The sequence below is a fragment of the Salarias fasciatus genome, chromosome 14 (assembly GCF_902148845.1).
Source record: "Salarias fasciatus chromosome 14, fSalaFa1.1, whole genome shotgun sequence".
Lineage (NCBI taxonomy): Eukaryota > Metazoa > Chordata > Actinopteri > Blenniiformes > Blenniidae > Salarias > Salarias fasciatus.
The window spans coordinates 28,469,067-28,497,043 of NC_043758.1; the positions used below are offsets into that span (position 1 = coordinate 28,469,067).

The following is a 27,977-nucleotide window of genomic DNA, read 5'->3' on the forward strand; positions in this document are numbered from 1 at the left end:
GACAAACTCTTATAAAATCTTGGAAAAAATGTGAACAACAGAAGAAAAAAAAATGACTGTGTTCTTTATTTTGCAGCTTGAAGCCATCGCTTACTCCAGCACCATGAAAGAAGTCGAATTTTATTAAAGATACTTTTTAAATACATTTCCTATCTCTGTCTTTTTTCATGAGGTTCAGTAGATGAGGGAGTGGGACAAACAATATATTGAATGACCAAAGCCCCATTTGGCTGCTGAGTAAGTGCATGAATGAAATGAATGAGTGGATGTGTCAGAACTTTTCACAACTTAACTCAGAGAAAACTGAGGTGAAGAAATAACGGTTTTCCGACCAAACTCAGAAAAATGCCTTGATGTAAATATTTACAGCAGACTGGATTATTGTAATGGTGTGTTTACAGGTCTCTGAGAAATCTCTCAGATGCTGCAGCCAGAGTTCTCAGCAATACAAAGAGGGAGGAGCACACCTGGAGTTTCAATCTCTGCTCTGGATCCACTCCAGAATCTTACTTCTGCTGGTCCAAAAAGATTGGTCTTGGGCCGAAATACTTCTCAGATTTACAGTACGAGTAAAATATAAAACATCCAGACCTCTGAGCTCCTCAGGCAGAGGTTAACTACGTTTTCCCAGAGTCAAAAGCGAACAAGCTTTGAGTTCCTACACTCATCTGTTGAGCAAACATCCTGAACACCTAAGGACTACTGACAGACTCACTACTTTTAAATCATGCTGGTGAGTTGAAACTCTCCTCCACTGTGAGGCTGGTGGATGCAGCCAAACACCGCCTCCTGCAGGAGACAGCCGTGCACGCTGGACCATTTTTCTTAGTGGTGCTGATGTGGCTTAGGACACAAAATTGCATCCTAAAATTCATAAGAACAATAAAAGAAACAAATTCAAAACAAATAAGAAACATCCTCTTACTCTTCTCTCCTCTCTTAGGGGGAGCTGGAGCTGACAGGCCAGTCCCAGCAGGGGGAGAGGTTCAATCCCGTACACCCTACGGTGGCCCTGAGGTGCAAAACACAACAGCAAAAGAGAAAACACGAATGCAAATAAGAAAACACAACACAAAAAGACAAAACACAACAGCAAAAGAGAAAACACAACACAAAAAGAGAAAACACAACGCCAAATCACAAAACACAACGCCAAATCACAAAACACAACACAAAAAGACAAAACACAACGGCAAATCACAAAACACAACACAAAAAGACAAAACACAACGGCAAATCAGAAAACACAACGGCAAATCACAAAACACAACGCCAAATCAGAAAACACAACACAAAAAGAGAAAACACAACGCCAAACAGAAAACACAACACAAAAAGACAAAACACAACGCCAAATCAGAAAACACAACACAAAAAGAGAAATTATTATTATTAACAACAATGCTTGTGGTGTAGCTACACAAAAGCCAAATGATGCCTTTAGGCTTCTAATGAAGGTCCCTCAGTGGACCAGTGCAAGCCGGTTGTTTGTGCAAAATAATGTCAGAACACTTAATGCTGTTATTATAAATTTTATTTTTAAGTTTATTAAGCGACTCATGGACTCTGATGATAAAATTATTCAAGCTTTTGTCAAACCTGGGCAGAGCAGTGTCTGGTACACTTCTGTGCTCTGGAGACACTGGAGGGAGTGTTTAGTTTATATGTGTAGTGCTGTTTTTCTGTTTTGTTGCTGTCTTTAGTATTTGTGTGTAATTTTAAGAACCATTTCGAGTCTAGAATGAAGAATGAAGAAAGAAGAAAGAGGAGCATGCCGCTGTTTGTCCATAGGAGCATATGAACATTGTAAGATCCTTACGGCCCGAACGCACTGGACACAGAAGCGTAGCGGAGGCACCGCACGCGCCGCGAACTTCTCTGCGCAGGCGCTTGGCTGTTCGTATTGGAGGCGCATCTGCTGCCTGCGCGTTCCGCCTTTTCACACATGGACTGTACTCAGCTGGATCCGTCTGCTCTCGGTTTTCCTCTGTCTCGCTCTGCCAGTATGGATGTGTGTGTTTTGGTGACCTGTGGAGAGACTTTTTCTCCTCCTGTCCTCTTTTTTTCTGCATCATGCGAATCTCTGTCGCTGTGTGTGTGTGTGTGTGTGTGTGTGTGTGTGTGTGTGTGTGTGTGTGTGTGTTCTTGTATTTCTATCCTTGTCGGGGCCAAATGTCCCCACAAGGATAGCAAAACGTGGAACGACGTGCCTTGTGGGGACCTTTTTCCGGTCCTAAGTAGGAGAAACAGTGTTTTCTTGACCATGTTGTTGTTACTGAAAAAAGTAAAAGTGCAAAAACATTTCTTTAGGGTTAGGCTTTATTGTGGTGTGGGTTAGGGTTAGGGTCAGGGTCAGGGTTAGGGGCTAGACATGAATGGGAGTCAATGGACGGTCCCCACAAGGATAGAAATACAAGACTGTGTGTGTGTGTGTGTGTGTGTGTGTTTGATTGGGTGCATACGTGCAGCATGTCTGTTTGTGTGTGTGTGTCCGTCTCTCTTGTGATTAGACCCAGTGACAGACGGACGAGCAACAGCGTAACTAATCGTCATTTAATTTTTTTATTTTGAAAATTGACCGGATTCTCTTGCCTTTTCTGTTTCCGTCTTCCTGTCTGGTCCGATCTGCTTGATCCAGCTTGACAATTGCCGCTCTCAGCGCTCGCGGTTCGCGTGAAAAATAGAACGAAGCGGCGCGCGTGGCGCTCCCCTGCGTGTTGTGTGCGGCCAATCAGATAGGACATGGGAGGCGATCAGAAGCGCCGTGCGGGCGTCCAGTGCGTTAGGGCCGTCAGTCCCTCAACTGAATACTGGATTTTCTTCTAAATTGGCTCACACTGCCATCTACTGGGCGAAAAAGGGAAACGTTTCTCATCAGCACACGCCATGCAGCTGACATGTCACAAAGTTAAAATGACCCACGTATTTTATGATCAACAGACATGTCACACTTATCGAAAAGGTGAACACTTAACGATCTCACGTCCGCGAATTAGATGTATGCAGGCCAGGCAGCAGACTTGTAATTATTATTATTATTATTATTATTATTATTATAGTAGTAGCAGTAGTAGTAGTAGTAGTGGTATTGTTGTTAATAATAATAATAATAATTATTATTATTATTATTATTTTCCAACATTATTACAAGCCTAGTAGTGTATGCAATAGATGCTGTGCAAAATAAAAAGGCTATTTAACGTAATTTATCTTTTATTACCCATTTATTAGTAAGGCTTTTATTTTGGTAGGGAGTCCATTTGACCCGTGACGTCAGGGGTCACGTGCTTCCGTTTTTTCGTTTTGAGACCTGAAATGAAAAAACGAAAAATTGAAATCCAAAAAACAAACTTCGGCCGTAATTTGCTTGTGTTGGTTTTGTTTTTGGTTTTGAATTGAGAAAGAAAAAAACGTTTTTTCGTTTTTTGGTTGAAAACGAAAAAAGGAAAATTGAGCCATTTTTTCCTTTTTCGTTTGTTGGTTTGGTCAGAAAAACAGATTATACTTTTGGCCCCTGACCATTTGGCGTTGTGTTTTCTCTTTTTGTGTTGTGTTTTCTGATTTGGCGTTGTGTTTTCTCTTTTGCTGTTGTGTTTTCTCTTTTGCTGTTGTGTTTTCTGATTTGGCATTGTGTTTTGTCTTTTTGTGTTGTGTTTTCTCATTTGCCGTTGTGTTTTGCACCTCAGGGCCACCGTAACACCCAGCCCTTTTTCATTATTTCATTGTCATGTCAAATCCCAGTAAGCTGGATGCACTGTGACGCACCAGTAGAGTCCATTCCAGTCTTGTAGGGATTCTTCCTCAAGCTGTGGGTCTGGTAGAAGAAGTTGAGGGTTGACCAAAATCTCCTAGAAGAAGAGGTGAGAGAAAAAACACCAAACCCACTGACTAGAAGACATCTGCTCAGTCAAGTGGCCAGCTTGTATGAGCTGATAGGGCTTGCAACCTGCCAAACAAAAAGGAGTCATTCTGGTCAGAAGAACTTTTCAGGAAGCTGGAGGTAAAACAATCACACACACGACACATGGGACAAACCCCTGTCTGAAAGGCTAACGCAGGAAGCCATCCACTTGTTTGAGGAATACACACACCTTAGCCAAGCTACCTTCCTCTGAAGCATCACACCAGTCAACAGGATTGGATTTCCCCGGGGAATAACATTTTCTAATGGAAACGACCAGAGCTATGGAGCTGTTGCATATTTCAGATGGGAGACTGAGCAAGGTATCCAGACCTGGCTCGTTGAGTCCAAAGCATGGTTCACACCACTCGACCAAAAGGGAGAACCAGTGAAGGCCGAGCTCTGTGGTGCTGTCTTCACTGTTTCAAACCTTCCTTCTTTTGACATCCAACCTTGTGAATGAACGACCTATTGATGCAAGAACTCAGAGCTGGGAGGACTGTGCGGAATACATCAGCCTAAATTCACTTCTGCTTGAAAGAGGAGATTCAGGAACATTTGACTTTGAAGGTCACTCTTACAAGAGATCAGGAGTCAGCCAAACAGAAGCTGACCGGTTCTGGAGGAAATGGAGCCAGTTATCCACAAACACAAGTGGCACACAGCACACAAGAACATACGAGGGGGTACCCAAAAAAAACGGAATTTGGTCAGAAAACAATAATAATAATGAGTTCTGACTTCTGGCTGTCAGATGTGCTGCAGGGAAGCCTCATGCACATCTATGAGAAATCTGAGCTCCGAGAGTGACACTGACGCCTGTCAGGAGCTATTTATAGCAACAGAGTGCAGAGGAGGTCTGCGATTTTTTCCAAAATGGCGACATTAACCGGAAAGCCAGAGCAGCGCGTAAACATTAAATTCTGCTTTTTGCTGGGAAAACACAGCAGCAGAAACACTCACCTTGTTGCAGCAAGCCTACAGGGATGATGCTCTGGGGAAGAATCAGGTCCATGAGTGGTTCGGGTGGTTTAAAAAGGGCCAGATGTCCGCGCGTCAGGTGCGCTCAGCCGTGAAAACAATGCTGAGCTGCTTCTTAGCTGTCCAGGGTCTCGTCCACAGCGAGTTTGTCCCTCCAGGTCAGACTGTAAATCAGGACTACTACATGGAAGTCCTCAGACGGCTCCGTGAGGATGTGAGGAGGAAGCGGTCCGCGGAGTGGCGGAGTGGAGCCCGGTTGATCCACCACCACAGAGCGCCAGCGGACACGGCGCTGCGCCTCACGCAGTTTCTGGAGAAGAATGAGATGAATCTCCTCTCCCATCCGCCTTATTCGCCAGATGTAGCCTCCAGTGACTTTTTCTTGTTACCCAAGTTGAAGAAGGAGCTGAAGGGACAGCAGTTTGCAGATGTGGAGGAGGTGACAGAAAAATCGCAGCCGGCAAAAAATGGCACAATTACGCGCGGGTCTGACGACGCATTCGTGAAGTGGGAGACACGGCTGGAGCGCTGCATTAATGCGGATGGAGACTATTTTGAAGGCGACGGTGGTGTTTTATTTTGAAATGTCATAAATAAAAAGTTATAATCAAATTCCGGGTTTTTTTGGGTACACCCTCGTAGCTACTGGAGATGTCGTCTGGCTGGTTGACCAAAACGCTCTGAGAGGTCAGTTCAGACCTGCCAAAGTTGTCAGCGTCAGTGCTGACAAGAAAGGAATTGTAAGAGGTGTGCATGTCAGAACCTTCCCCAGTCTCAACTATGAAGCCTGCTAAAAAAGTGGAAAAGCAAACAAAAATACCCACAACATTTCTTCACAGGGATGTCAGACGATCCTACTTCCAAGTGAAGAACAGTAATAACATTTACAGCTGAATCCAGGATGTCAAAAAACTGGTGACCTCCTTGGGTTCAAGAACCAGGAGGTCAAGTGGGAGGTGTCATGTCAAATCCCAGTAAGCTGGATGCACCGTAATGCAGAGTCCACTCCAGTCCTATAGGGAGCGATCAAGGTCTCAAGCCAGAACCAAGCGTAGGTGGAACCAAAACTCACACTGGCTGGGAGGGCGATGGAATTCACCTGCGCACTCTGGAAATGTTTGGTGGCAGCCCTGGTGGCCTTCTCATCTGCTCTGTTGGCTCTCACCTGCTCCCAGGAGGACACAGTCACAGCTCCTGACCAGTCTGAAGACACAACTGGTCGGAAAGACATGAATGGATTTGTTTGATGTTTTTAAGGCTTGATCAATTCATTAACAATTTTTGAGTTGAATATTATAAAATGCTGAATTAAAACGTAATGTTAACTTAAAAGGTAAATATGATACTCTGAGTTGCCCATTGTTACTTTAATCATTTTTGTACATAAGTTTGTAACTTTAAGTGTTGGATTTATGAACTTTGTTTACTTTATGGGGAGAGTAGTTGAAATGGTGAGATGTTTACCTCGTGTTTAGCTGAATTGAGAAATATTTGTTTGAACTGAATCAATTAATTGAAGAGATTTAAAATACATGTTTTGTGTTTATCCTGAAAGGTTATCAGCCTATTCAACTGTTCCAAAGTTCACCAAGAGAAAAAAATAAGGAAAAAGAAGAATGGAGTAGTTCCTTTTCGTCTTAAAGACTGATCATGCAGTTTTTCAAGTTTGGGCAGAGCCATGGTCCTTCAAAAACACACACATGATTTATTATTTAGTATTTTATTACTATTTTTTTCAGCCTTTTGTCAGTTTAGTCGAACCCAATATGGTTGTTGTTGTTATTTTAACATGAGGGTTTGATGGGTGGTGGTCGGCTCACTCTTGTAAGGAGTAAACCGAAGGAAGGAGAGGGATATGACCACAGTCTCTTCTTTCCTTCGGTCACACTTTTCTCTCACTCCGTACACCACACTTCCTCATTTCTGTATGTCCCCTTGTCATTCATCACGTCTTTAACAGACCAATGAGCGACTAGGAATATTTGAACTGTTAAACACATCGTAAACTTAAGCAGGCGCCATACTTCTGTAATTATTTTAAATATGTAAACACATCAGAAAGCAAATATGGAACTAAATGTTCAAATATTGTTAAAACTTTAACAAAATGCATGAACTAACTTGAACATCTTACATTATTAGTCTTGTTGCTGCTATTGCTGTGTCCATGCTTCATAAGTTTCTGATATACAACAAAAATATTTGAGAAGGTATGATCCAGATGTTCTACTTGTTGATCATGCAATGCTTGCATGCATAGACACATGGACTTACTGATTTATTGATTGACTGAATGATCGATTTACCCCAGAAGGGAAACAAAATTATTGTAGCAGCATGAATACACTCATCTTAATTTAAAGAAATTATGATAATAAAATAAATAATGAGCAGACACGGAGACAGGAAAGACATTCAAAAATTCTTTTAATAAAATGCAACTTCTTGCATGGTGCCTGAGTGAGTGATTGGCTTCAACCTGCAAAACAAAGAGTACAATAAGTTGTTTCTTCAGACTGAGGCAATCACTTCTGGAACAGTTGCTGACACAGTTTTTCCTGGATTTTAGAGTTCCTGGAGTTTGTCACCTGTAGCTCACGGCAAGGTGTATTCTACCTCAGCTCGATTACCTGAGGAATGAGAGGAGATCATCGTTCAGATTTTAACACATTTAAAACAGTTTTTTTTTTTTTTTTAAATATATATAATCATCTGTATGAAAGGGTAAAGTTTTTTTACTTGGCTGGTAGTAGTCATAGAGCTGGATCACAGCGGGCTTCAGGTTCTGCACTTGAACTTCCTGGACAATGTCTAAGTTGAGATTTAAGGATGCGTCTTTGGATAACTGAACAGAAGAGAAAAAAAATACAATCAAAACCATTTTCATCAAATATTCTCACAAATGAATATGCAGAGCTCACTCACCTCCCGCAGGTACACCTGGACGTGGTCGTCCTGTCGGTCAACACGGTCCACCAGCAAAGTCCCCCGGAGCTGTCAGCAGAGGACGATCCAGCCGGTCATCCACTAGTAATATACATGAACTAATGCATGAACTAAACTAAAGCCTGTTAACATCTCACCCTCTTCAGAGACTGTTCATCCGGGACAAATCCAGAGAGCACTTTGATATCCAGGATCACCATGTTGGTATTGCTCTCCTTTCCACTGTAACTGTAACAGAAAACACCATCATGTGAAAACTTTTCAACATGTCCCATGGGTCAAGTCGAGTCAACGTTATTCATAAAGCACGTTAAAAAACATCCAAGTTTGACCAAAGTGCCTTACAGAAAGAGACAACATAATCTGTGAGTAAATATGCAATTGAACAATGGCACATATCATTGTGTCAGACGTCAAATAGAATTCAAAGCCAAAAAGTACACGTATGTGTTGAGGAGGTGCTTGATGGAGTCAAGAGACTGAGCCTTTCTCATTTGAAATCAAGCAGTTTGACAGACTGGGTGCAGTCTCCAAGAGAAGTGACAAATTCATCCATATAAAAGGCAGATTTCAGTCACAGTGGAAGTTTGACTTGTTTTAAATTGTTGATTGTCCTCTAACTTGCACATTTTCAAAGAGAAAACTTTCAGAGTATCTATGACATGTATGTAACCTGCTGCTCGTGGACGACTTACAGCAATTGCAGCTTCAGCTTGAGTTTAGGTCTGCGGGGATTGCCGTCATCAACTTCTGTTTTGACCTTCACACTGAGAGTGGAGATCGGAACGGGAATGGGGACGTTGTAGTCAACAGCAATCTGGAAAACAGAGAAACAAGAGTTCAGCATGAAAGATGAAGAACAGTTTCGTTTGATTTTCTTGGATCAAGCAGGCTGACTTTTCTTTCCAGCAGATAAGATTTCATCACTCATGGTGAAACTGACCTGGATTGAAACACATGCGGAGCCGTTCACCTCCAGGCTGAACTTCCCCGTCACGTCCTGCAGCGCGCTCTGCTGGTAGAGCAGCGCGTTGTCTGGGTTCACCTCAAACAACAGAGCGCTGCTGGGACCCTGAACCTTCACGGTGCTGGAACCCCCAGGACTGAACACCAGAGTGGAGTAGAGAGCCAGAGCCTGGAGAGCCACCACTGTGTCCTACAACACATGAGACAAGACAGGATCCTCAACGACGGCTGCTGATATCAGGAGAACATCCAGCATGCTGTGTGTTATAATGCTAGACTTGTGATAGATGATGCTGTGAACAGTGCTCTTTCTCTTGCCCTCTTTTTTGTCTCCATCATTGTTAGAAAGGCTTGGACTGTGGATGTGGGGATTGAATGCATGTTATGTTTGCTGTTTCATTATTGATTGTTGTTGCATTATTATACTGTGGGATTACAGTAGATTCTGCTTGAGTACACTTTTGGTTTGGTCTGCCACCTACTGGTGAGAAATGTTATTACTATTTCCTGGTCCTGGATCGTTCTGTTAGCTTTGAATGCTGCTTGAGTGTGGGAGGAAAATGAAACCGAATACAGAAGTTGTGCGTTCCTGAGTAAATGTAAGTAGCACCCCAGCATGTTCACTTTGAGATCATGACCCGGTGATTGTGGAATGTTCATTGCATGTTGGAGTTTTGTGGTGTGATTTCAGCCTGTGTTCAGATGCTACTAGCCATGCTAAACGCTAGCTTGTTAAGAGCGATTGTATTGCATTTCATCATGTAGTGGGGTTTATGTTCAGTGCACGTGTGTCCAGTTCACCTGAGGAATGTGTTATTGCCTTCATTTGTCTTAATCAAGATGGGTTTCTGTAAATACTTCTTATTTGATACTTAATTGGAGAGTTTGTGGGTCTCTGTTTAATGTCCAGTAGGTGTCACTGTTGGCTAGAGTAATTCAATATGTGTATGCTGTTCAATCTAATCCTAATCAGTGTGTAGTTTCACTCCTGTGAAAGACTGATTTATGTTTGTAGTTTGCCATTCATCTCAGTGTATTTGTCCTTCTGTTCATCAGCTTAATGATGATTAATTTCTTGTTATAGGACCACAACACAACACAGTACTCTACATGGGTAGATATCCCCACTCCCACTGGCTGTTAACTAAGAAGAAATGTCTGCCTGCAATACTTCACTTCTTCTGACAATAAAGAAGAAGTTACTCCAGAAGCCCTGTCGTGGTTTGTGTGTCCTGACTGACACCCAGAGGCGAGTGTCACCAATCCACCAGCATTAGTCACTGTGGGTCCTCACCTACAATCATGTTAGCATATTGTATGTACTTCTAACCAGCAGTATGTTAAGTTTTACTTGTTTTTCCTTCATCTTTTTGTTTCTAACTTCTCTTGAAACCAGGCAAGACATAATTAGATCTGTCAGTCGAATAAAGTTTAATTACTGCCACCAAAGCTGAAAAGACTGAAGGGTATGAAACTACGAAACGAGCATTGACACTGTGCTCTACTACGGGGAAGCAGAAGTACAATATATTTTGATGTGTGAGGCAAAGAATGACGTTTAAACCACAGATTTAATTGCTGTTGCCAATTGTGTGCATAGAGGTCAGATAGTGGAATCTAAATAACCTACAACGGTTGAAGGGCACATGGTGACAAACCTGTCTGAAATGAAGCAGGCTGAACAACATTTCCCTCTCCTGAGAGTTCTTGCATCATCAGAATCAGCATATGAAACCCACAATGAAGCTTTTCAATCATTTTTGTGTTAACTATGCAAAATCCTGAGGTCAAGAGTTTGTTAAGGACGAAAAAAGGTTAGCTTAAGAACAGGATCACCAAATGACATGAAAATGTCAACTACCTGAAGAGTAACATTGATTCCATCTGCTGTTTTAGCACACCATTAGCATTTATATTGGCCTGAACCATCCCGCACTCCTTCACCCTTTACGTGTTCAAGCTTTACCTGTCTCAGGTTGGTTTGTGAGTCGTGTACAGGCGTACCTGTGTGGAAGAGAAACCTCCAAAGGCGTTTTGCTGCCTCGCCAGCCACCTGACGATGCTGGAGGCGTAACCCAGGTCCTCGGCACTTGGAGAGGCACTGAGTTTGGCCAAGAGCACGTAGGAGCTGATCTCCACAGACAGAGATTCTGATTCGTCTGTAGCTTTCCTGGACCAGTGCAGGAAACCTCCTGAAAAACAGAAACAGTGTCAGCTTACAGTCAGTAATGGAGTTTGATCGTCTCCTTCAGGAGGGCGACTCACCTTCTCTAATTGCAACTGAGTCGAGGTGCTGCAGGAGGCGGTCACGGGTCTCCACATCTCCTGCCAGGCTGAAGGCGTAGGCGGTCAGAGCTGCGGTGTAGGTGTTGTTCAGTTCACTAAAGGACTCTTTGAGGCACCGCAGGCTTCTCTTTACCACTCGATTCTGATAACATTGAAGGACACGTGTTTATTGATTTAAAGACAGCTGGAATCCATTTTTGTGGTTATATTTGTCTGAGGTCTTTCACACAGATACAAAGGTTTGCATGTTTTGTCAATGAAATAAAGAATTTAAGAAACATTTGCTATTTAGAGATTCCAGTCACCAGAAGAAGAAATGTGAATGATTTGAAACCTTGAAGTTTACTCACGCCTGGCTTGACGCCTGACTCCAGGAAGGCAGCAGTGACGTAGGCAGTGAGAGTCACCTCATCAGACACACCTCCCTGCACACAGAGCATCATGCACACGTTAGCATGCACGCTACTAGCACACCAAGAGAAAATCTTAAATACACTTGCAATTTTTTCTCAAAAGTCATTTCAGAAAAGTCAAAAATGTGTGTGTGAGCACATATACACACAGACACACATGTACCTGTACATATCCAGGGTCATTCTTGGGCATCAACTTAGTTCTTGACTGAATTTGTTCTAAACCCTCACGCCGCTGAATATGGTGCACATCCTTTTTCTGGTTTTCAAACACTCCTGTTCTGAAATTAGGATTCCCCTGTATAATCACCGTCTCTATCAGTGGAAAGATTCTGTAAGCTGCCGAGTAGTTGTTTATTCCTTCATACTTTGATTTAGCTGTTTTGAATTCCACCAGATCAGGAGTTTTAATTGGCTGGAATGTATAAATAAAGCATTAACGGAGTCCTAGAAGCCTGATGAACCATCTCGATGACTGTTTTCTGGAGTCTGCACAACAGGCACAGTGAGGATTTGTAGGAATTACCCCAAACTTCCACAAAGTGATTTAAATATGACTAAATAAGTGAATAATACGGGATATATGGAGCTTTGCTGTTTGTGAAGCATTTTGCCTGGCTGAGGACTAAAATACTTCAGATTATTTTGGTGTGAATATGTTTCATGTGAGGTTTCCTAGATATTGTAGCCCATCTCCCAACATTAACACCCAACACCAAATTTAATGATAGTTTATTTATGTCAAACTATCTTTTTAATTTGTTCAATTCTTAGGTGATTTCCTCAGTGAGCTGTTCTAAATGCTCCCCTTTTTGGAAAGAAGGCAATATGCCTGTCCTTGTCACCATTTTGGACTTTCAGTGCCTTTACCTCCTCGATCAACCTCAATATAGCTTTCTCCTGCAGCCTGACAGCAGAGAAGTCCCCTGACAGGAAGTTCACTGACTTTTTAATGTTATCCAGATCTTCTGTCTATTGTTTCATTGGCCGAATCCTGGCACACACACACTGCCGCACTGTCTGCCATTCATTACGAGCTCCCAGTGAAGTGTGAGAAGGAATACGGCCACCAGTGGCGTCTGGCTACAGGCAGCTGTTTGCTTGGTCTCCAGCTAGCTAGTTCGCTAACTGCTACGTGTCAAAAGTAGTCCAAAAGTCACATCAAGCCATGAAGTGTCCAGAACCCTGTGCTAATGTCCAAAAGTCATTGTCAAAGTCAAAAATAGTCCAAAACCAAGACTCAAAACACAAGAGCGCGGTCCACTGATAACACGTCAATTTGGAGAGCATGCAACGAAAAAAATCATTTCTCAGATTTCTAATTCTTTTTTTTTTTTTTTTCAGAAAAGCTTCTTGTGCAATTCAAATTTCTGAATTATCCTTAAACTATATCAGCTCTGGTTGGCTGCAAGCTGTCCATACAGTTCACACCCATCAGAAGGGAATCGACATACCTTCATTCTGTTGTTAAAGAGTCGTCCAGACTTTTCAAAGCAGCCACTTTCAAGTTGGTTGTTTTTCAGCCATGTCTTGGATTCATCAATAACTGCTGGATCAATGTAAATGAAAGATTGAGCTCTGGAAAAAGATCTCAGCACAAAGGCCGTCAGCCTGCGGATGAAAGGAGTAGAGTTACCAGGAGAAATCTGTTTTTAGAAGGAGCGCCAGCTGTCTTCAATGACAAAGAAACCTACAAATTAAACATTTTCTTTCATTTCAAATTTGTTTTTCATTTCCAAGTCAAGACTTTGTGAAGCAGATATGTGAAGAAAACGCCACTTGAAGTGCTGAAATTCAAAGGATATTCATGAAAATACTTTCAGTGTTTTTTAGCTGTATTTTCATCTGAAAGCACAATTTCTGCATGAATAAAATAGTGTTTGTTGGATTAAAACACATCTGAACTTACCAAAAATCACACAATGCACACTAAAAATACCCTTGAAAATCACAAGAGACTGACTTGATGTAAAACTGAAATACAATACTGACCATCAGTTTCAGTGGTTCACTTTGCTCATAAAACTGCTAACGGACCTCCGGAGGACCAAATGAGAACCTGTTGAGCGGATGACTTGATGTCATTTCCTTACCAAGTGTTCGCAGCTCCCGAACCAAATGTGCTGTAGCCGCCATCTTTATCTTTGTAGTTGAGCTGTCTCTGGTAGCCTTTACAACAAGAGAAACAGACCAATTACAGAAAGGTTCTCATGATTTGAGAATCTCATGATTCTCTGAGTGCTGGTTTACTGCAAATGTCTAGGTTTTCGGTAAGTAGAATGGGAGGCAGAGCTTCAGCAATGCCCCTCTTCTTGTCTGTGATTGTTCAATCTCTCCTGTAGTCTCTCTCTTCCTCCCTGCAGGATCCCCGACAATGGACCTGTTCTGATTCATCTGCAGTGAGTGGAGCTGGAGAATCCCGACTCCCTCCCGGAAAATCCCTAACTACTGATGGAGGGCCTGGGTCGCTGCCCCCGAGCAGAAACCGGGGTTTTCTTGAGTTGTTGCATCGTGAACGTCCTCTCGCTTTGCAACACTGAAACTTACCGCTGGTCAGGAAGCCAGTCGCCTTGTCGCTGATGGCTGGGGTGAGCTGCTGTGTGCTATTCAGATACTCCAGGAGGTAGATGTCCGGGGCCAGCAGAGCAATGTTCTGCTCCCCACAGCCGCGTGGCAACCGCAGCAGTCCGTCCAGGTTCTGAAGGGCCCGGCCCAGGATGTCGCCTGCAACGAAAACAAGTCTGTTTCATGTCTGTGCTTGGCTGAGGCAACACTGAAATGAAATGAATTAAAATGAATTGCTGAGTTTACCCAGGACTGACACTGAAGCACGGGCAGAGCCGTCAATCACGTCTGCAGGAAGGCTGATGTCTACTTCCTCTGACAAAACGAACCCTGCGGATAGACACACACACACGAGAAAAAAAAGAAAACTCCAGCTGGAGGTGAGGCTGGCTTGGTTTAGATCTGCTTACATTAGTCAAAACGTGAAACTCTGGTCTACACTGGTGTAGTGTGGACACGACCCACACGAGAAAGCAACAATTATGAAATAATCATCACATTTATAAACTCTCACAGGAGTTCGGCACATTTAAACTCCTCGTGTTAACATTCATCCTGCTAAATTTGAAAGTTTTAAATTTGGTGAGATATTAACACATATATTGATATCGATTAGGGGTTTCAGACTAATTTTAGTTCAGGGGCGACATTAAATTCAAATTATTCTAGAGTGGTTGGGACCAGCAAAAAGTAGCATTCTAATCTATGAATAACTTGGAGTCTAAATCTCTCTGTTTTAGTGCAGGAAAGTATTAATACATCACTAAAAAGTTTACATTTGAGAAACTGTTATTTTACAACACATGGCAGGCCTAATATAAAAGAATAAAAAACAATCAGTTTCTCAACTGACCAATCACAGATTTTCACTGCACTATTTATCTTCAAAGGCAGTTGGCTGCTTGTAGCTACAACTCAAAAGTATACAAGTAGGCCAACCGTATTATGATCACAACAACTTGTGAAAATATTGCAATTATCTTTAATGTTAACACATTTCAACATTGGTATTGTAATCTTGATCATTTGAACCAACTCACCAAATACTGCAGACTAAAGGGGAAATAAAATAATACCCAAGCTCTTCTGAAGTGGTCAAATAAATGACATAAAGTCTCTCTTAACATACCAAGTATCAGGAATGTGAAAAAACAGGGCAACAAATCTTCGGGAGATTTCAGTTTGTTAACTTTTCCTGTTTGAGCCTCCAGATTGTGGTGAGAAGATCCGGGAGAGGGAATAATTCCTTCTCTCGATGTGCCTTTGAGTTTCCACAAGCTAAAGATTCAGTCTGTGAAGCATCCTTTTCATGTAAAATTCTATATTCACTTGAAAATACAGCTGAAGGTAGCTCAGGGTAACACTGTAGATGTTGTAACTTTTTTTTCCTGTCGTTTTTCCAATAAAATTTTCATCATAAGGCCAGTGTGAGCTGTATTGATGCTCCCTGGAATCAGAAAAACTGCTTTTCTACATGATCGTGCCAGTGCATTCTGTTACAGAACAAGAGCTGTGATGCAAATTTGGGTGCAAAAAAGGTAATATTGATAATCCAAACTGACCATTGGGACACATAAGCCAGCTGTAGGGGTCTGTTTTCTCAATTCCTTCAGCCTAAAAGTCACACACAAACAAACAACAACAAAAACTGTTACAATGAGAAGCATTGTCAGACTTGATGATTGATGTTGTTCTGAAAGGCACCAACCTTGACAATGACAGGTTTGATGACAGTATCAATACGACCAAGTTTTGGTACTTCGACCACCTCGTTGTTACAAAGGACGTGGGACTCCACGGCCTCGGCAGACACAGTCACATTCGCGACCCCTGACGAAAGATCGACATGTCATTTCAAACGTTTTGTAATTTGGACGGATTTCACAGAGGTGGAATGATAACCAGACGTGCTGGTAGGAGGGAGACAGCTGTTCTTACCCAGGTTGAGGACGGTCACGGTCCAGGTGACGGTCCTGCGCTCTTTTCCACACAAACAGAAAATGTTCTGATCTTCTGTAGCCGATTCAAGGATGTAATTTGTTGAGATTGTGGGCTTCACTGCAATCTGTTCAAAAGACGACAAAGCACAGTATTTTAAAATGGGATCTCCAGCAAATATATGGCTCAAATCTAGAACACAGCCAATGTCAGCCAACGAAGGCAGGATGCACCCGTCCGTCACAGGGCATTATAACCTTTATACTTAAACTTTTTCCAAAAGTATAGCTTTTATATAAGTCGCAACTACTGACAAAAAAGACTTCAGTATCATCACTTCATTTTAATGAAGAGATAGGATTCATTTTGCCACGGTGCAGGTGGAAGGGCCCAAGCGCAGGCAGCACAAGTGCATGAAACTTTCTTTATTTTCCAAGACTCAGGAACCACAGAGCTGAGCGCAGACCAGGAACACAGACCAGGAACACAGACAGAACACACAGACAGACCCACAAGGAGCCGACAAGAAACAGCAAGGGAAGGAGGGCTTAAATAGAGGGGAACACAGGTGTCACACATTAGGGTGGTAACGAGGCCGGTGACCAGGCAGGAGAGCATGAGGAGCAGACAGACAGGTGAGACAGGGCAAGCATGAAGGGCAAAACGGGCCATGAGTGTCCCCATATGGCCGCAGGGGCACAGGGCGTAACACGTTTTTAGGACTAATTGGTGCTACTTACAGTGAAATGTCCAAAGATCTACTGTCACTGTAGCATTTTGCAGCTTTTTTGCTAAGAATGTTTTCGCAAACTCCCTTGGTTTGTAACAGCAGCATGGCTACGAGGCCGAACCAATACAGTAACTAGCTTTGATGGCAGTATCACCGATATTTCAACTCGGGTCTCAGTGTTTGACCACTACTCTTAAGAAAACTGTTTAAAAGTCAATGATTTCTTTGAAATTGTTTACAAATTATGTTTGAGACCCCAGAACAAGTGTTGTCAGTAATTCACAAAACAGTGATCAGTACAGACAATTTGATAAAAATGAATTAAGGGAAAGTTTGCAACAGCTGATCCTTCATATCACTTGGTTATATTGGATTAGGGGCAATCATCAACAACAACTCCATTCACGCTGTAACAGTGAGTTTTAAGGAGCTCTTGAAACTTGTTCAGAAGAACTGTTGACTGAGGCTGTGGTATTTTCTCTTCCTCCACAGAGACAAAACCTAAACACTTCAAAAAAATTGTGATTTCAGTGAGTCTGAGTGCTTCGGACGTGTTGTTTGAAAAAGTTGTCATGTATACGGGGTCTGAAGTCAAGGAGAAGTCAAAAGCCTGCTTACCATCAAGCAGTCGGACTGGTAGTTGAAGACGGACGCTGTCAGCTGAAAGCTCTCTCCTCGGATGATGGAGTAGGGCAAGGTGAGCTCCAGGAAGAACGGCTGGAAGACGGTGAACTTCTGACGAGGAGCCAGACCGAAACCCCGAGGGGACAAACAGAAAGCCTCCGTCTCCCAGGTGGTGATGGTGTCGGGCACTTTGAAGGCGACGTCCTTCCTTCCAGAGTCTCTGGATCAGCAACACACAAAAACATTACGTGAGACTGGAAATCAGTTGTATAGTTTTGGGCTAAAAACTGTGTTCATGTATTATTCTGTATAGTTACCACCACTAGTGAAATAAGCAAAACAAACAATGTGAGCTGCTGGATGTGCAGGGTGTGCATGTCTATGTGATGTTTCACTTTCTAAATTTAAAACAGTCTGCTGCATAGTTTAGAAGAATTGTACTGGTTATCCAAATTACTCTTGCTGGGTTTTTTTCTTTTTTGTTTTTTTGTTTTGTTTTCTTCCTGTCATTTCAAAGTGTGCTCACACCTTAATACGCTACAAATCAAACTATACTATACGGACGTGCTCAGAACAATCATGCATTCAAAACATATTATGTATTGTACCAAATTGCTACCAGTGATTGACAGGGAGAAGGTCTGTTGAAACCATTTCTGCTGCTGCAGGCTTTCAGCAGTGAAGAGTCTTCTCTTTTCAGACTCATTTGTCTGGTCTGGAATCTCATGATCTGGTCATGTCGTCATGTTGTCTCTTTCTCTCATCTTTTTCTGTCCCCCCATTTTTCATCCTTTGAAAGTTTTGTCCCCTGGTATCAGTCTGATGTCATCTCATTAACATTAAAGGGGACATATTATGATTTTTTCACTTTGTGGAGAGGTTCTTATAGTAGTACGTGTTGCCGTAGCCTCATTTTGACGTACAAATTTGAAAGCTGTCTGCTTCCTCCCTGTCTTGCTACACCACATTTTGTGAAAATGCCTGCTGAAACGGTCGAGTTTGAGTTTGGTCTTAACTTAACTCCCCCCCCCCACCCACCGACTGTGCCCTCACCGTGTGTGTGTGTGTGAGAGTGGGCGTGGACAGACGCGTTCATGTGCAGACCTGGAAGCAGGCTCAGAAACAGGCTGTTCAGAGGAGGGCTCCTCAGAGCGACTTTTTAGACTGCTTAAACTCCGAACAAAGGATGAATTTGGGACGAACAAACTTAAATGCTATGTTTTTGGGCTTCTGAGACCTGTATGACGTGACTGAAAAATAGCATAATATCTCTCCTTTAATTCTTCTAGTACCATGTCCAGGCGTTCTGGTGCTGCTTCATGTTTCCTCATGTTTTGTGCATTCAGAGTAAAGCCCTTATGCACTTTCACTCATGCTGTCTGCCCACGTATTTTTGCAGCTCTGTGTTGTCACATATCAGTGCCCAGTGATGTTGCTGATGTTGTGGTCTCTCCCATGATTCCAGGTGTTTTCTGCACCACCATCAATTTGTCTTTGCACTGTGAACAGATTTATATTCCCTTGGTTGTTGACACCTGGTTTCCCTGATTCCCTTGCTGAGTGTTCAGATTGAGTCCTCTGTCTCGCCCACATGAGTTTGTCAGATTATGACTCCACATTCTTCATTTAATGACCATCAATCAATTGCTTTGCTCACCCGACTTCCACCAGGTCCCAGATCCAAGTCTCCGGGAAGAAGGTGCGAACCGTCTCTATAACTTCATATTCATCAGAATCATCAGCTATATCACTGATTTCAACAATGGGACTGGATTGAGAGTATACACGCTCCACTTGTGGCTCCTTAAAGCGCAGCCTTCCCACAAGGAACCTGAAATCTGAAAGAGAACCAGGTAGTGTTCAGAAATCTGCAGCAGATATCAGAATCAGAGAATGTCAGACACATAAAAAAGGTCACCATGTTGGTATTCTCGTCCTTTGTACTTGAGACATGAAGGGACTTTGATCAATAGGTTTGTGGCCATCTTCAATCCAACGTCCTAGAAAAGTCAACAACACACCAACAGCACTTTAAGGAAGAAAGGATACAAGAAAAGCTACAAGAGGGAATGAATGAAAGAAACACAGAGGCTGGTATGATTTATATTGTACCGAGAAAACTGAAAAGGCATCATCTGGAGACTCAAGAGGATCAGGCGCGATGCTTCTTTTTGGTCTCACGGGTAAGCATTCTGTGGCATCGACAACCTCGTCTGGTATGGAGTTTTTTTTCTTGACAGGCAGCAAGTCATATATCTGAAATGAAAAACAAAACAAAAAAAAACAGCCTTATGAACCACCAGGGTTTATCAATGAAGTTTTGATTAATAGTCGAATCATCCAGAGGCTCACAGGTGTAAGACTGTCAGATATATATCTTGACCAATGGTTTACAAGAAAATCATTGTTGAAGTGTGCTGAATAATTAATTCCAGACCACAATGGCAAAGACAGAAGACAAGAGGAATCTTCACACAAAATGCTTTGAAAACATCTTTCGACTCTCTCAGCTTTTGACTCCTTGTTAGTTCTGACACGCTGACAGTTTTTTTAAAACATTTTTTTTGATGCACCCATCGGCACTTATAATGATGTAACTCTAAAAACAACAATGAAGGAGTGTTTTTTCTGACAGGTGATGCCACCACATTATAGAGTCTGATTATCAGTTGCTCGCTATCATTGATGGAAACACACAGACATATTGAGTCAACCACAGCTGGCCTATTATGCCAACGTTAATGCTACTGTGATTCTGTTGACATTTGTACATTGGTGTTTTGGTTCAGTGTTAGGAAGATTCGAAGAGAGCCCCAACAAAATGAAGGTCATGATAACTTTGGGTGTCTGGGGCACAATTTCGCCAATGTCAGCAGCCATCAGCGAAGGTTGATTATTTATCCTGAACAGTAGGATAGGATGGATAAAGAAAAGATGTCATTTTGTAGTTCACAGTTACACACCAGTTCTCCCAAGTCATGAACTCCTGCTGTCTCTTTCAATATTCAACCGACTGGCATAAAGCCAAAGTGTCTGGTTCTTCGAGGGAGTAGGAAATACCACTGTGATTGGCTGATGGGACTACACATATATATATATATTTTTTTTTTCAGATGTTCTACTGCATAAGATAAATCCTTACATTTGGACCCTTAAAGTGTAAAACTTTTTACAGGTTTTAATGGTACCTGTTCAGCCTCCAGAGTCTTCCCTGGCTCCTTGATGAGAACGCTCTGGTCCACAGCACTCACACCACACAGAGAATCTGGCTGGGCCGTCACCTGAATGTCGACCTCCTCTCTTGGGACACTTGTTGTTGGTGCAAACTCCAGCGACACCTGATTCAGGGCATTTTTTTTATTTTGAATTTAATTATTTTTATAATTAATATTAGACATCTTCAGGAAAAAAGTGACCTTTTTCAAATTTGCATTTAAGTGTAAACAGCAAAACTGGTGACACTTTGTTCCGACACTGACCTTGTTACCAAAGCATTTCTCAATGTTGAAGTCGGCGCTGTCGGCAATCACATTCTCACTGGGGAGGACGGCATAAACCACAACCTGGATTTCAGGTGCCATGTCTGGAGACACCTCCAGCTTAAAAGACAATGTGCCTTGATTCACTGAAACAAAAAAAACCAGCCACTGCAAATCAGTTTTCAATCAACAATTGCCATCGTCACTTTCTTCTGCTGAAGAACACAACTTTGCAAATATGAATGAAAAGCTAATTAAATAACACACCTTGTTTATCTTGCACTTCAAACTTTTGAAATCCCTGGGTGAGGATGGCTCCCCGAGCTAAGATCTGAAAGATTTGAGGTGAAATAAGGAATAAAGAATTAGTAATGAAGCACAACATGTCAAATTCAGTCAGGTAGATTCAGCTCAGTATTCATAATATAGAAATCGGTTAACCTCTGGTCTGCAAGAAGTGGAATTTCCAGACCAACTGTGTGTTTGTGAACACAGGGGACTGTGATTGTAAAAGAATTGTGGAAAATTATCTGTCCTTGCTGACTGACTGACTGACTGACTGATTGATTTCAAGTTATATATCAATTATTAAAATGGCTTAAAGTTGAGAAAGAAATAGAAATAACTCACCAGAATCAAGAAATCCACAGAACCCTGAGGCTCTCCCACCACAGTGTAAGCAATCTGGAGCTCTTCTTCTTTGCCGCAGGAGAGGGTTTCATCTCTCGTCTGCAGCTTCAGGGAGCTGACAGTTATGGTGTCCTCATCGATTTCCTTGTACTGCTTCAGCGTGTAGCCTGTGCTGTCATAGTAAGGCAGTCTGTATCCTCTGAACTCCAGTGTTGGCGTATTGCTCACCTAAGATATGGAAAGGAAAATGCATGATGAGGAGTCTCGCTGAGCATTCATTAAAATGTCTTTACTTGTTTGCTCTGGCTAATTGTTGTGAAAGTGAAAGTGTTTGGATTTTCTCTGCAACTGTGCTATTATTTAACATTACAGAAATAAAACTGAACTGAATTCAACTGAATATTAGGCCAGGTTAGTAAAATAAGAACTGTGCTTGGAGCCACTGCAATTTTCATTTTTTGGAAACAGTTCCTAAGGTGGAACTTTTCAAAAGTGCTCAGGCTCCATCTCCTTGTTGGTGACTAAAATGTTGCCAGTAGACATGCTCGTCTTGCCTAATGTTAATTCTGCACATACGTGAGTAGACAGACAATAACAACCATGGTGGCCTCGAGAGTATCATGCCTCCCAGTCCACAATCTCATGGGACGTGGTAGTTTTATATTTGGAACTAATCTGGAAGAGCAATCCAACTTGTGGTCCATCCATACAATTGTCCATGTATTCAACATTGTTAATGTTTATAACATATTGTTCTCTGTGTGGTTTCACTCAGTTGTATTTTCATTTCAGAAACTTCTCTGAGCTGAAAATACAACAGCGATGCATGTCTCTCTTCACAGGGCCTTACTCAGCAGCTGGTACATTATAGCTTTGTCTTGTTGGCTTCCCAGCCAGAAACGTTGCCTTCAGAGTCGTTCCGACTTACTTGAAGGTGAACGTCCCCAATGAAGTTGTCAGTGCTGATTGAGAAGTTGGCCAGTCCTTCACTGTCTGTGGTGAGATTCTGCAGTCTGGTTGAAGACCACTGCCCTCCTTCAAATAGGTAAACTTGCAGATCGGGAATGGGTTTACCACTGTAGTCCACTGCTTTGACCTGTTGAAAGCAACACTGCCTTAACAGTGCTTTAAAGACAAAACTGAAGGGAAAACTGTTTAGCACTTACAATTCCCTCCACATCAGTTCCTTTGTTATAAATTTTTGTTGTGTTGACGATAGACAGCGTTCCAACGACATATGAAATGGTTATTTTCTTTTCTTGGCGGCTTGAGACACCTGCATATGTAAAAGGAATGGTATTACATGATTTCAATGGTAATATGGTGCCCATCACTATTCTGAAAAAGAATGTAGAAGGATGAAAACCAGCTTACCTGTGCCCTGCTCTTCTACTGTGGCACTGACATCCAGCACATCCTGCACGGCTTTCAGGTCGAGTTTGTCAAATGTTGACAATGCGAGGGTGAATGTGGCACAACCATTTTGGTCTGTCTGTGTCATCAAAGGGAACATGGAGAAATGAAACAGCATATAGACACATATAAAAGAGACCTTTTGACATTTGGTCACCATAATCAGCTTTTGTGTCAGTTGTGCCATGATGACGATCATTGAGTCCTCAAGCTGTGGTGATGCTGCCGACTCACAGTGAATCGGATAAACCATGGAAATGTGGACGTGCTGCTACTTTAACCGAAACCCACAAGCATTAACCTAATTTCTATTTTAGCAAAAAAAAAAAAAAGTAATACCAGATCACAACAACATACAGCCAAATGGTCCAAGAAAAAAAAACAAAAAAAAAACAGCAGCTTTTGATGTTTTTTGTTTAGCTTTTACTTGAAATGCTTTCGAAAATGCCATAAGAAGGCAATTATACTTCAAAAATTAAAATAATATAATTACATTAATAGCACAAACATGGGGCTGTTTATCTTGCATTTTCTGTGTGGAGTCTGCATGTTTCCCCTGTGCAAGTGTTTTCTCTGGTTAATATGGATGGATGGATGGATGGATGGATGGATGGATCAAAGGATGGAAAGATGGATGAATAATGGATGGATGGACGGATGGACAAAGAGCTCTCTGGTAAACCTACAAGCTCTCTCACATTCAGTGCAGCCAGGGTTAGCTGGTATTCACACAGAAAGAAGATGCTGTATTTTACTGCACCTGGTTTTTCTCTATGTAGGTTGGAGGAACAAGCTGAAAATCATCTTGAAGTTCAATGGGGAAATAATGATTCAGAAGTCGGCGAGCCTTCAGTGTCACCTCTCCTGGCACAGGCTGCCCAAATGTGTACCTACACATTTACACACAAAAAAAACTTTGAGTCTTCCACTCACTGAAATAGATCTACCCCATGAGCAGTCCCCAGAAATAAATCCCCTACTTACTTTGAGCAAACTTTAACTTTTAGTTCCTCCTGCGCCACACTTATTTCATCTTGAACGTCCAAAGTTATGTCAAATTTAGGCAAAACTGTGCAGAAAGTTGTAAATGTCAGTAACTTTATTACTGATGAATTTAAATTGATTCTGAAAAAAGATAGCTAAAAAACGAAATATATTTGCTTACTTACCGTACTTCTCCACCTTGAAGCTATGAAATATTTTTTCTTCCCCTGCTCTCACAGTGATCCGGTATTCTCCCTCTCGGGCCTCTGGGTTGAGAATATAGGAGCGTTGCAGGATTACTCTCTCTGATGTTTCATTCAGCCACTGGCCGATCCTGTTTTTGTTGGGATCCTGTTAAATCAAGAACATCCAAGGGTTCAGATGTTTACGAAGCACAGAAATATCAGGATATGCAGGTGAAACTTCGAAGTCATCTTCTTTATCAGGTTTAAGTTTTACTTCTGGAACCAGACTTCAGATAAACCAATGAAATATACTGAACACCTGCCAGTGTTACACAGGAGGGGTCACTCAAAAACTGAATATCAGAAAAATCACTGATTTTGCATCACAATCAGTATTTACCATACAGACAGAAAGCTTGACACATAATAAACATTAACGTGCAGAAATGAGAGAATGAGATTGGCCATTTTTCTTACCTCGATCTCAATGATGTCGTACTGCAAAGCAAAAAAAAAAAAAAACAAAAAAAAAAAACAAAAAAACAAATAGAGATGTTAAAGGACAAGTTGTTCTCATCAAAATGTGTCTTAATTTTGAACAGTTCGCCACTGAGGATGAAATACATGGATTTTCATGAAGGTATGCATTTAAGAAAAACACAGAACTGAATGTAAAGAAACTGCAGTAAAGGCACATTATAATCGTTAGAAAAGGAAGTGGAGAAGTCAACTATAATCTAACAGAAACAAAGTCTGCAGGTATCTGTTTTTCAGGGGTTTTTTTTAGGATTTTTTGAGAGTGAAAACTTTAACAAAACTTCAGTCGGTTCAATGATCGCTCTCATTTATCCAAAACAAAATCTTTTTGAGAAATTAAAATAAATCGATCATTCAATCAAAACCAAACTGACAGGTACATCGAAGTGTCTGAACTGTCTGAGGAATTAATAAAGTGAGTTTTGTTTTGATCCACATAGGTTGGCAGTTCTGCTTTCTTTGGATCTTCGATGACATTTTTTCAGGTTTCTTGATTTGTTGAAGTGATCTGGTGATCCGATGAACAGATGGGTAAAACCTACTGCTTTCAATTAAAATAAACGAATCCTAAATCTAAAATGATTTCTCTAGGTTTTACAAGAAATGGCTCCTCAATTGCACATATGTTTTACTATCCAGTGAGACCACCTTAAAAGGTGAAGTCCCACTTGCATATACTTTTGGATCACTTCTATCTCTTTTCTGGAGCTGCAACTGCACCTTCGACATTCCCTTCCATTGTCCCATGCTTGATGGGATAATGGAGGCAAGTGGAAGCAGGCACAAAGAAAAGAGAAGAGGGCCAGACACCGAGCCTGGTGGGACCCCGCATGAGAGGGACACAGAGGAGGAAGCAGAGTCACCAAGGCTGAGGAAGAAAGTTTGATCTGCCAGGTGGAACTGCACTTTATTGTACTAGGAATGCTATACTGATAAAGATCGATTGATTGATTGATTTTCTTTGGAAATGAGAACAAAGTGGAGACGGTCCAAACACTCACTGTTCGACTGGCAGGTCTCAGTTTGGAGTCGAGACTGACAACTCTGAATTTCACTGAAATAAATAACAAGAGACTGTGTGACTGCAGGAACACTCCTGAAAACCATTGTCTGTGGACACAGTTCATCAAAGTGTCCAGAAATATAGTAGAAGTCAAAACTCGACTATGTCAAGAAACAAAATGCAGTGTCTTTGAGCCTGAACTGAGTCTCTGTCTCATGGTCACTTTCTTTTTACTATATTCAAATAAATATAGCTTTTTAAGTATTTCCACAGCATGGTTGCTTTTTAATGACGTTTTTCTGGAATGGGTTAGAAGCAGCCATGAGACTTCATAACAGTTACTGCATCAACCACTACAGACCTCAGATTAAAATGTATTCAATATATCACATGCTAATGAACCTTTGCATGTCAACTACTTTCTTCCCATTCAAATCGATATACAAGCTTTCAACATGACTTTCACTGATATTTATGAAACTTGTTTTGTTTTTGCTATTTTGTTTGTGATAAGTCTAAACTGTAATACATGCTTTATTGTCCAAAATTTAACACTCCTAAATCTGCTCCTTGTGTGTGTTTTCTTTTTTTTTTTTTTTTGTTTTTTTTGTTTTGTTTTTCCCCAATGTTGAAGAATATGTTTTTTCCAGCTGACTACTTCTTAAATGCCAACATAATTTTTTGGTGTTTAATCATTTTCTTAATTTCTGGCCATTCTTTTCACACATGCAAATCTTGATAAAAATACATTGGCATTTTAAATAATTTTTCTTTCATCAAACAAAGAAAGAACCACAAACAACAAACTTGCACTACCTGCTTTTACAAGAGTATTTAACTCAATTAAACAAAGATATCAAACAAACCGAATCCTTTTGCATATTTCGTGGTAATTCTTTCCTCGTCACTGCCATATTTAATCAATTTTACATGCCAACTGAATGCACTGTTTGTTACCTCCACCAAGGAGGTTATCTAATCACTTCGGTTTTTTTGGTTTGTTGGTTGGTTGGTTTGTTAGCAACATTATGGAAAAAGTAATGGACAGATTGCAATGAAACTTTGTGGAAAGGTGGGTCTTGGGCTAACTTAGAATCCATTAAATTTTGGTGATGATCCGGGTCACTGTCTCAATCCACAAATTTTCTTAAGGATTCTTTATCATTGACCGATAGGGTGTTCCGCCCAGCGGAACTTTAGTTTTAGTTCCTAGTCGGACCTGTTTCACGGGCAGAACAGGCACGTAGCAGCACGAGAAAATCTCGACAAGTTGGCTTCTCTTCAAAACTTGATCAGAGCTTCATCTGTAAGTGATTTCACCCTATGTTGGACTGTTTGTTTCCTTTATTATGCATCTCTGCATGTCCGTCATTGTGTTGTTTTTCATTGCTGAGTTACGTTGGGGTGATGACTTTCATTTTACTAGTGTAGTACTGTATCTATCTAGCCAGCAGAGGGCCTCAGTACTACGTCTTAAATTGATGACAGGCTTTGTTTACATCTGCTTAGTTATATTTATATATGGTGTTCTTATTGTTGTTGGTGACTGATTTGACCGCTGGCGGAGGTCTGCGCTCTCTGAGTGCCAAATTCTAGTTTGTTTTCTTTTTGTTTGCAGCTCACTGCCTGCTGTTTATTTGCTTCAGATGTTTAGTGTTGTCAAATAAAAAAGAAATGTATTTACTACCCATCACATGATCATTGAAGTGAACTTACCTGGTTGTCCAGGTAAAAAGACCGGTCTATCTGTTTGGATGAAGGTGAAGGGTTTGTAGGATTTGATCAACACTTTTCTAACTTCTTTTGAATAAAACGCATTGCCTCGCACTTCCACTGTGAAGTTCTGCACCTCCTTTTGTTTCTGAGGAACCTGTCACAGAAAAACAGAAAAGCTTTAAAATGATCTTTAAAAGCCTTAAAAGAATGTTCAACGAGGAAAACGAAGCAGGCCCATCCTGGAAGCTGACCTGGAACTGCCTGCAGACGTGAAAGTCTTTGTCAGATGTGTGTGTGAGCAGAGTGATGTTCTCCTCTGCAGACACCAGAGTTACAGTGATGGTCAAAGTCTCGTTGGGCTCCATGACACTCGCACAGAATGTGGTCTCAGCTCCGGCTTCCAGGACCGCAGGGATGGGCACCAAGTAGTGCCTACACACACACACACACACACACACACACACACACACACACACACACACACACACACACACACACACACACACAAGCAGCCATTACTTCATCAGTTCCACAAACCAGGTGAAAACGTTGCCAACATGAAGACAGAATATAGGGATGAACTTACGGTCCAGGAGCGGCCTGACTCACACATATCCCACTCAAGAGGACACTCAGTGTCCACGTCCACATCTGCATCCCAAGACTCTTCATGGTGGATT

General features: G+C 41.6%; 1 protein-coding gene across 1 annotated transcript; it reads right to left on the reverse strand.

The window, feature by feature from the left end:
• Window positions 1-7,477: 7,477 nt before the first annotated feature.
• Window positions 7,478-27,972, reverse strand: LOC115400037 (alpha-1-macroglobulin-like). Its single transcript, XM_030107689.1, has 35 exons — window positions 27,884-27,972; window positions 27,549-27,729; window positions 27,298-27,451; window positions 25,580-25,632; window positions 24,519-24,539; window positions 24,042-24,207; window positions 23,857-23,941; window positions 23,633-23,762; window positions 22,834-22,951; window positions 22,626-22,735; window positions 22,388-22,555; window positions 21,460-21,687; window positions 21,097-21,160; window positions 20,830-20,975; window positions 20,539-20,688; window positions 19,463-19,606; window positions 19,253-19,350; window positions 19,008-19,166; window positions 17,345-17,570; window positions 15,997-16,123; window positions 15,767-15,888; window positions 15,621-15,672; window positions 14,305-14,388; window positions 14,041-14,217; window positions 13,587-13,662; window positions 12,948-13,104; window positions 11,431-11,505; window positions 11,060-11,222; window positions 10,799-10,986; window positions 8,772-8,984; window positions 8,524-8,645; window positions 7,966-8,056; window positions 7,808-7,876; window positions 7,622-7,727; window positions 7,478-7,512 (listed from the first exon to the last, which is right to left on the reverse strand). Exons 1-35 carry the CDS (start codon window positions 27,967-27,969, stop codon window positions 7,478-7,480), a joined length of 4,344 nt encoding a protein of 1,447 aa, XP_029963549.1. The 5' UTR covers window positions 27,970-27,972.
• Window positions 27,973-27,977: the final 5 nt, after the last annotated feature.

Excerpts from the sequence above, each read along its gene's own strand:
- LOC115400037 (XM_030107689.1), bottom strand. The coding sequence starts at position 27,969 with ATGAAGAGTCTTGGGATGCAGATGTGGACGTGGACACTGAGTGTCCTC. Across the intron at positions 20,976-21,096 it reads TGAAGTGCAAGATAAACAAG|TGAATCAAGGCACATTGTCT; the intron begins GTGTGTTATTTA and ends TTTTTGTTTCAG. Across the intron at positions 13,105-13,586 it reads TCGGGAGCTGCGAACACTTG|GCTGACGGCCTTTGTGCTGA; the intron begins GTAAGGAAATGA and ends TTTCATCCGCAG.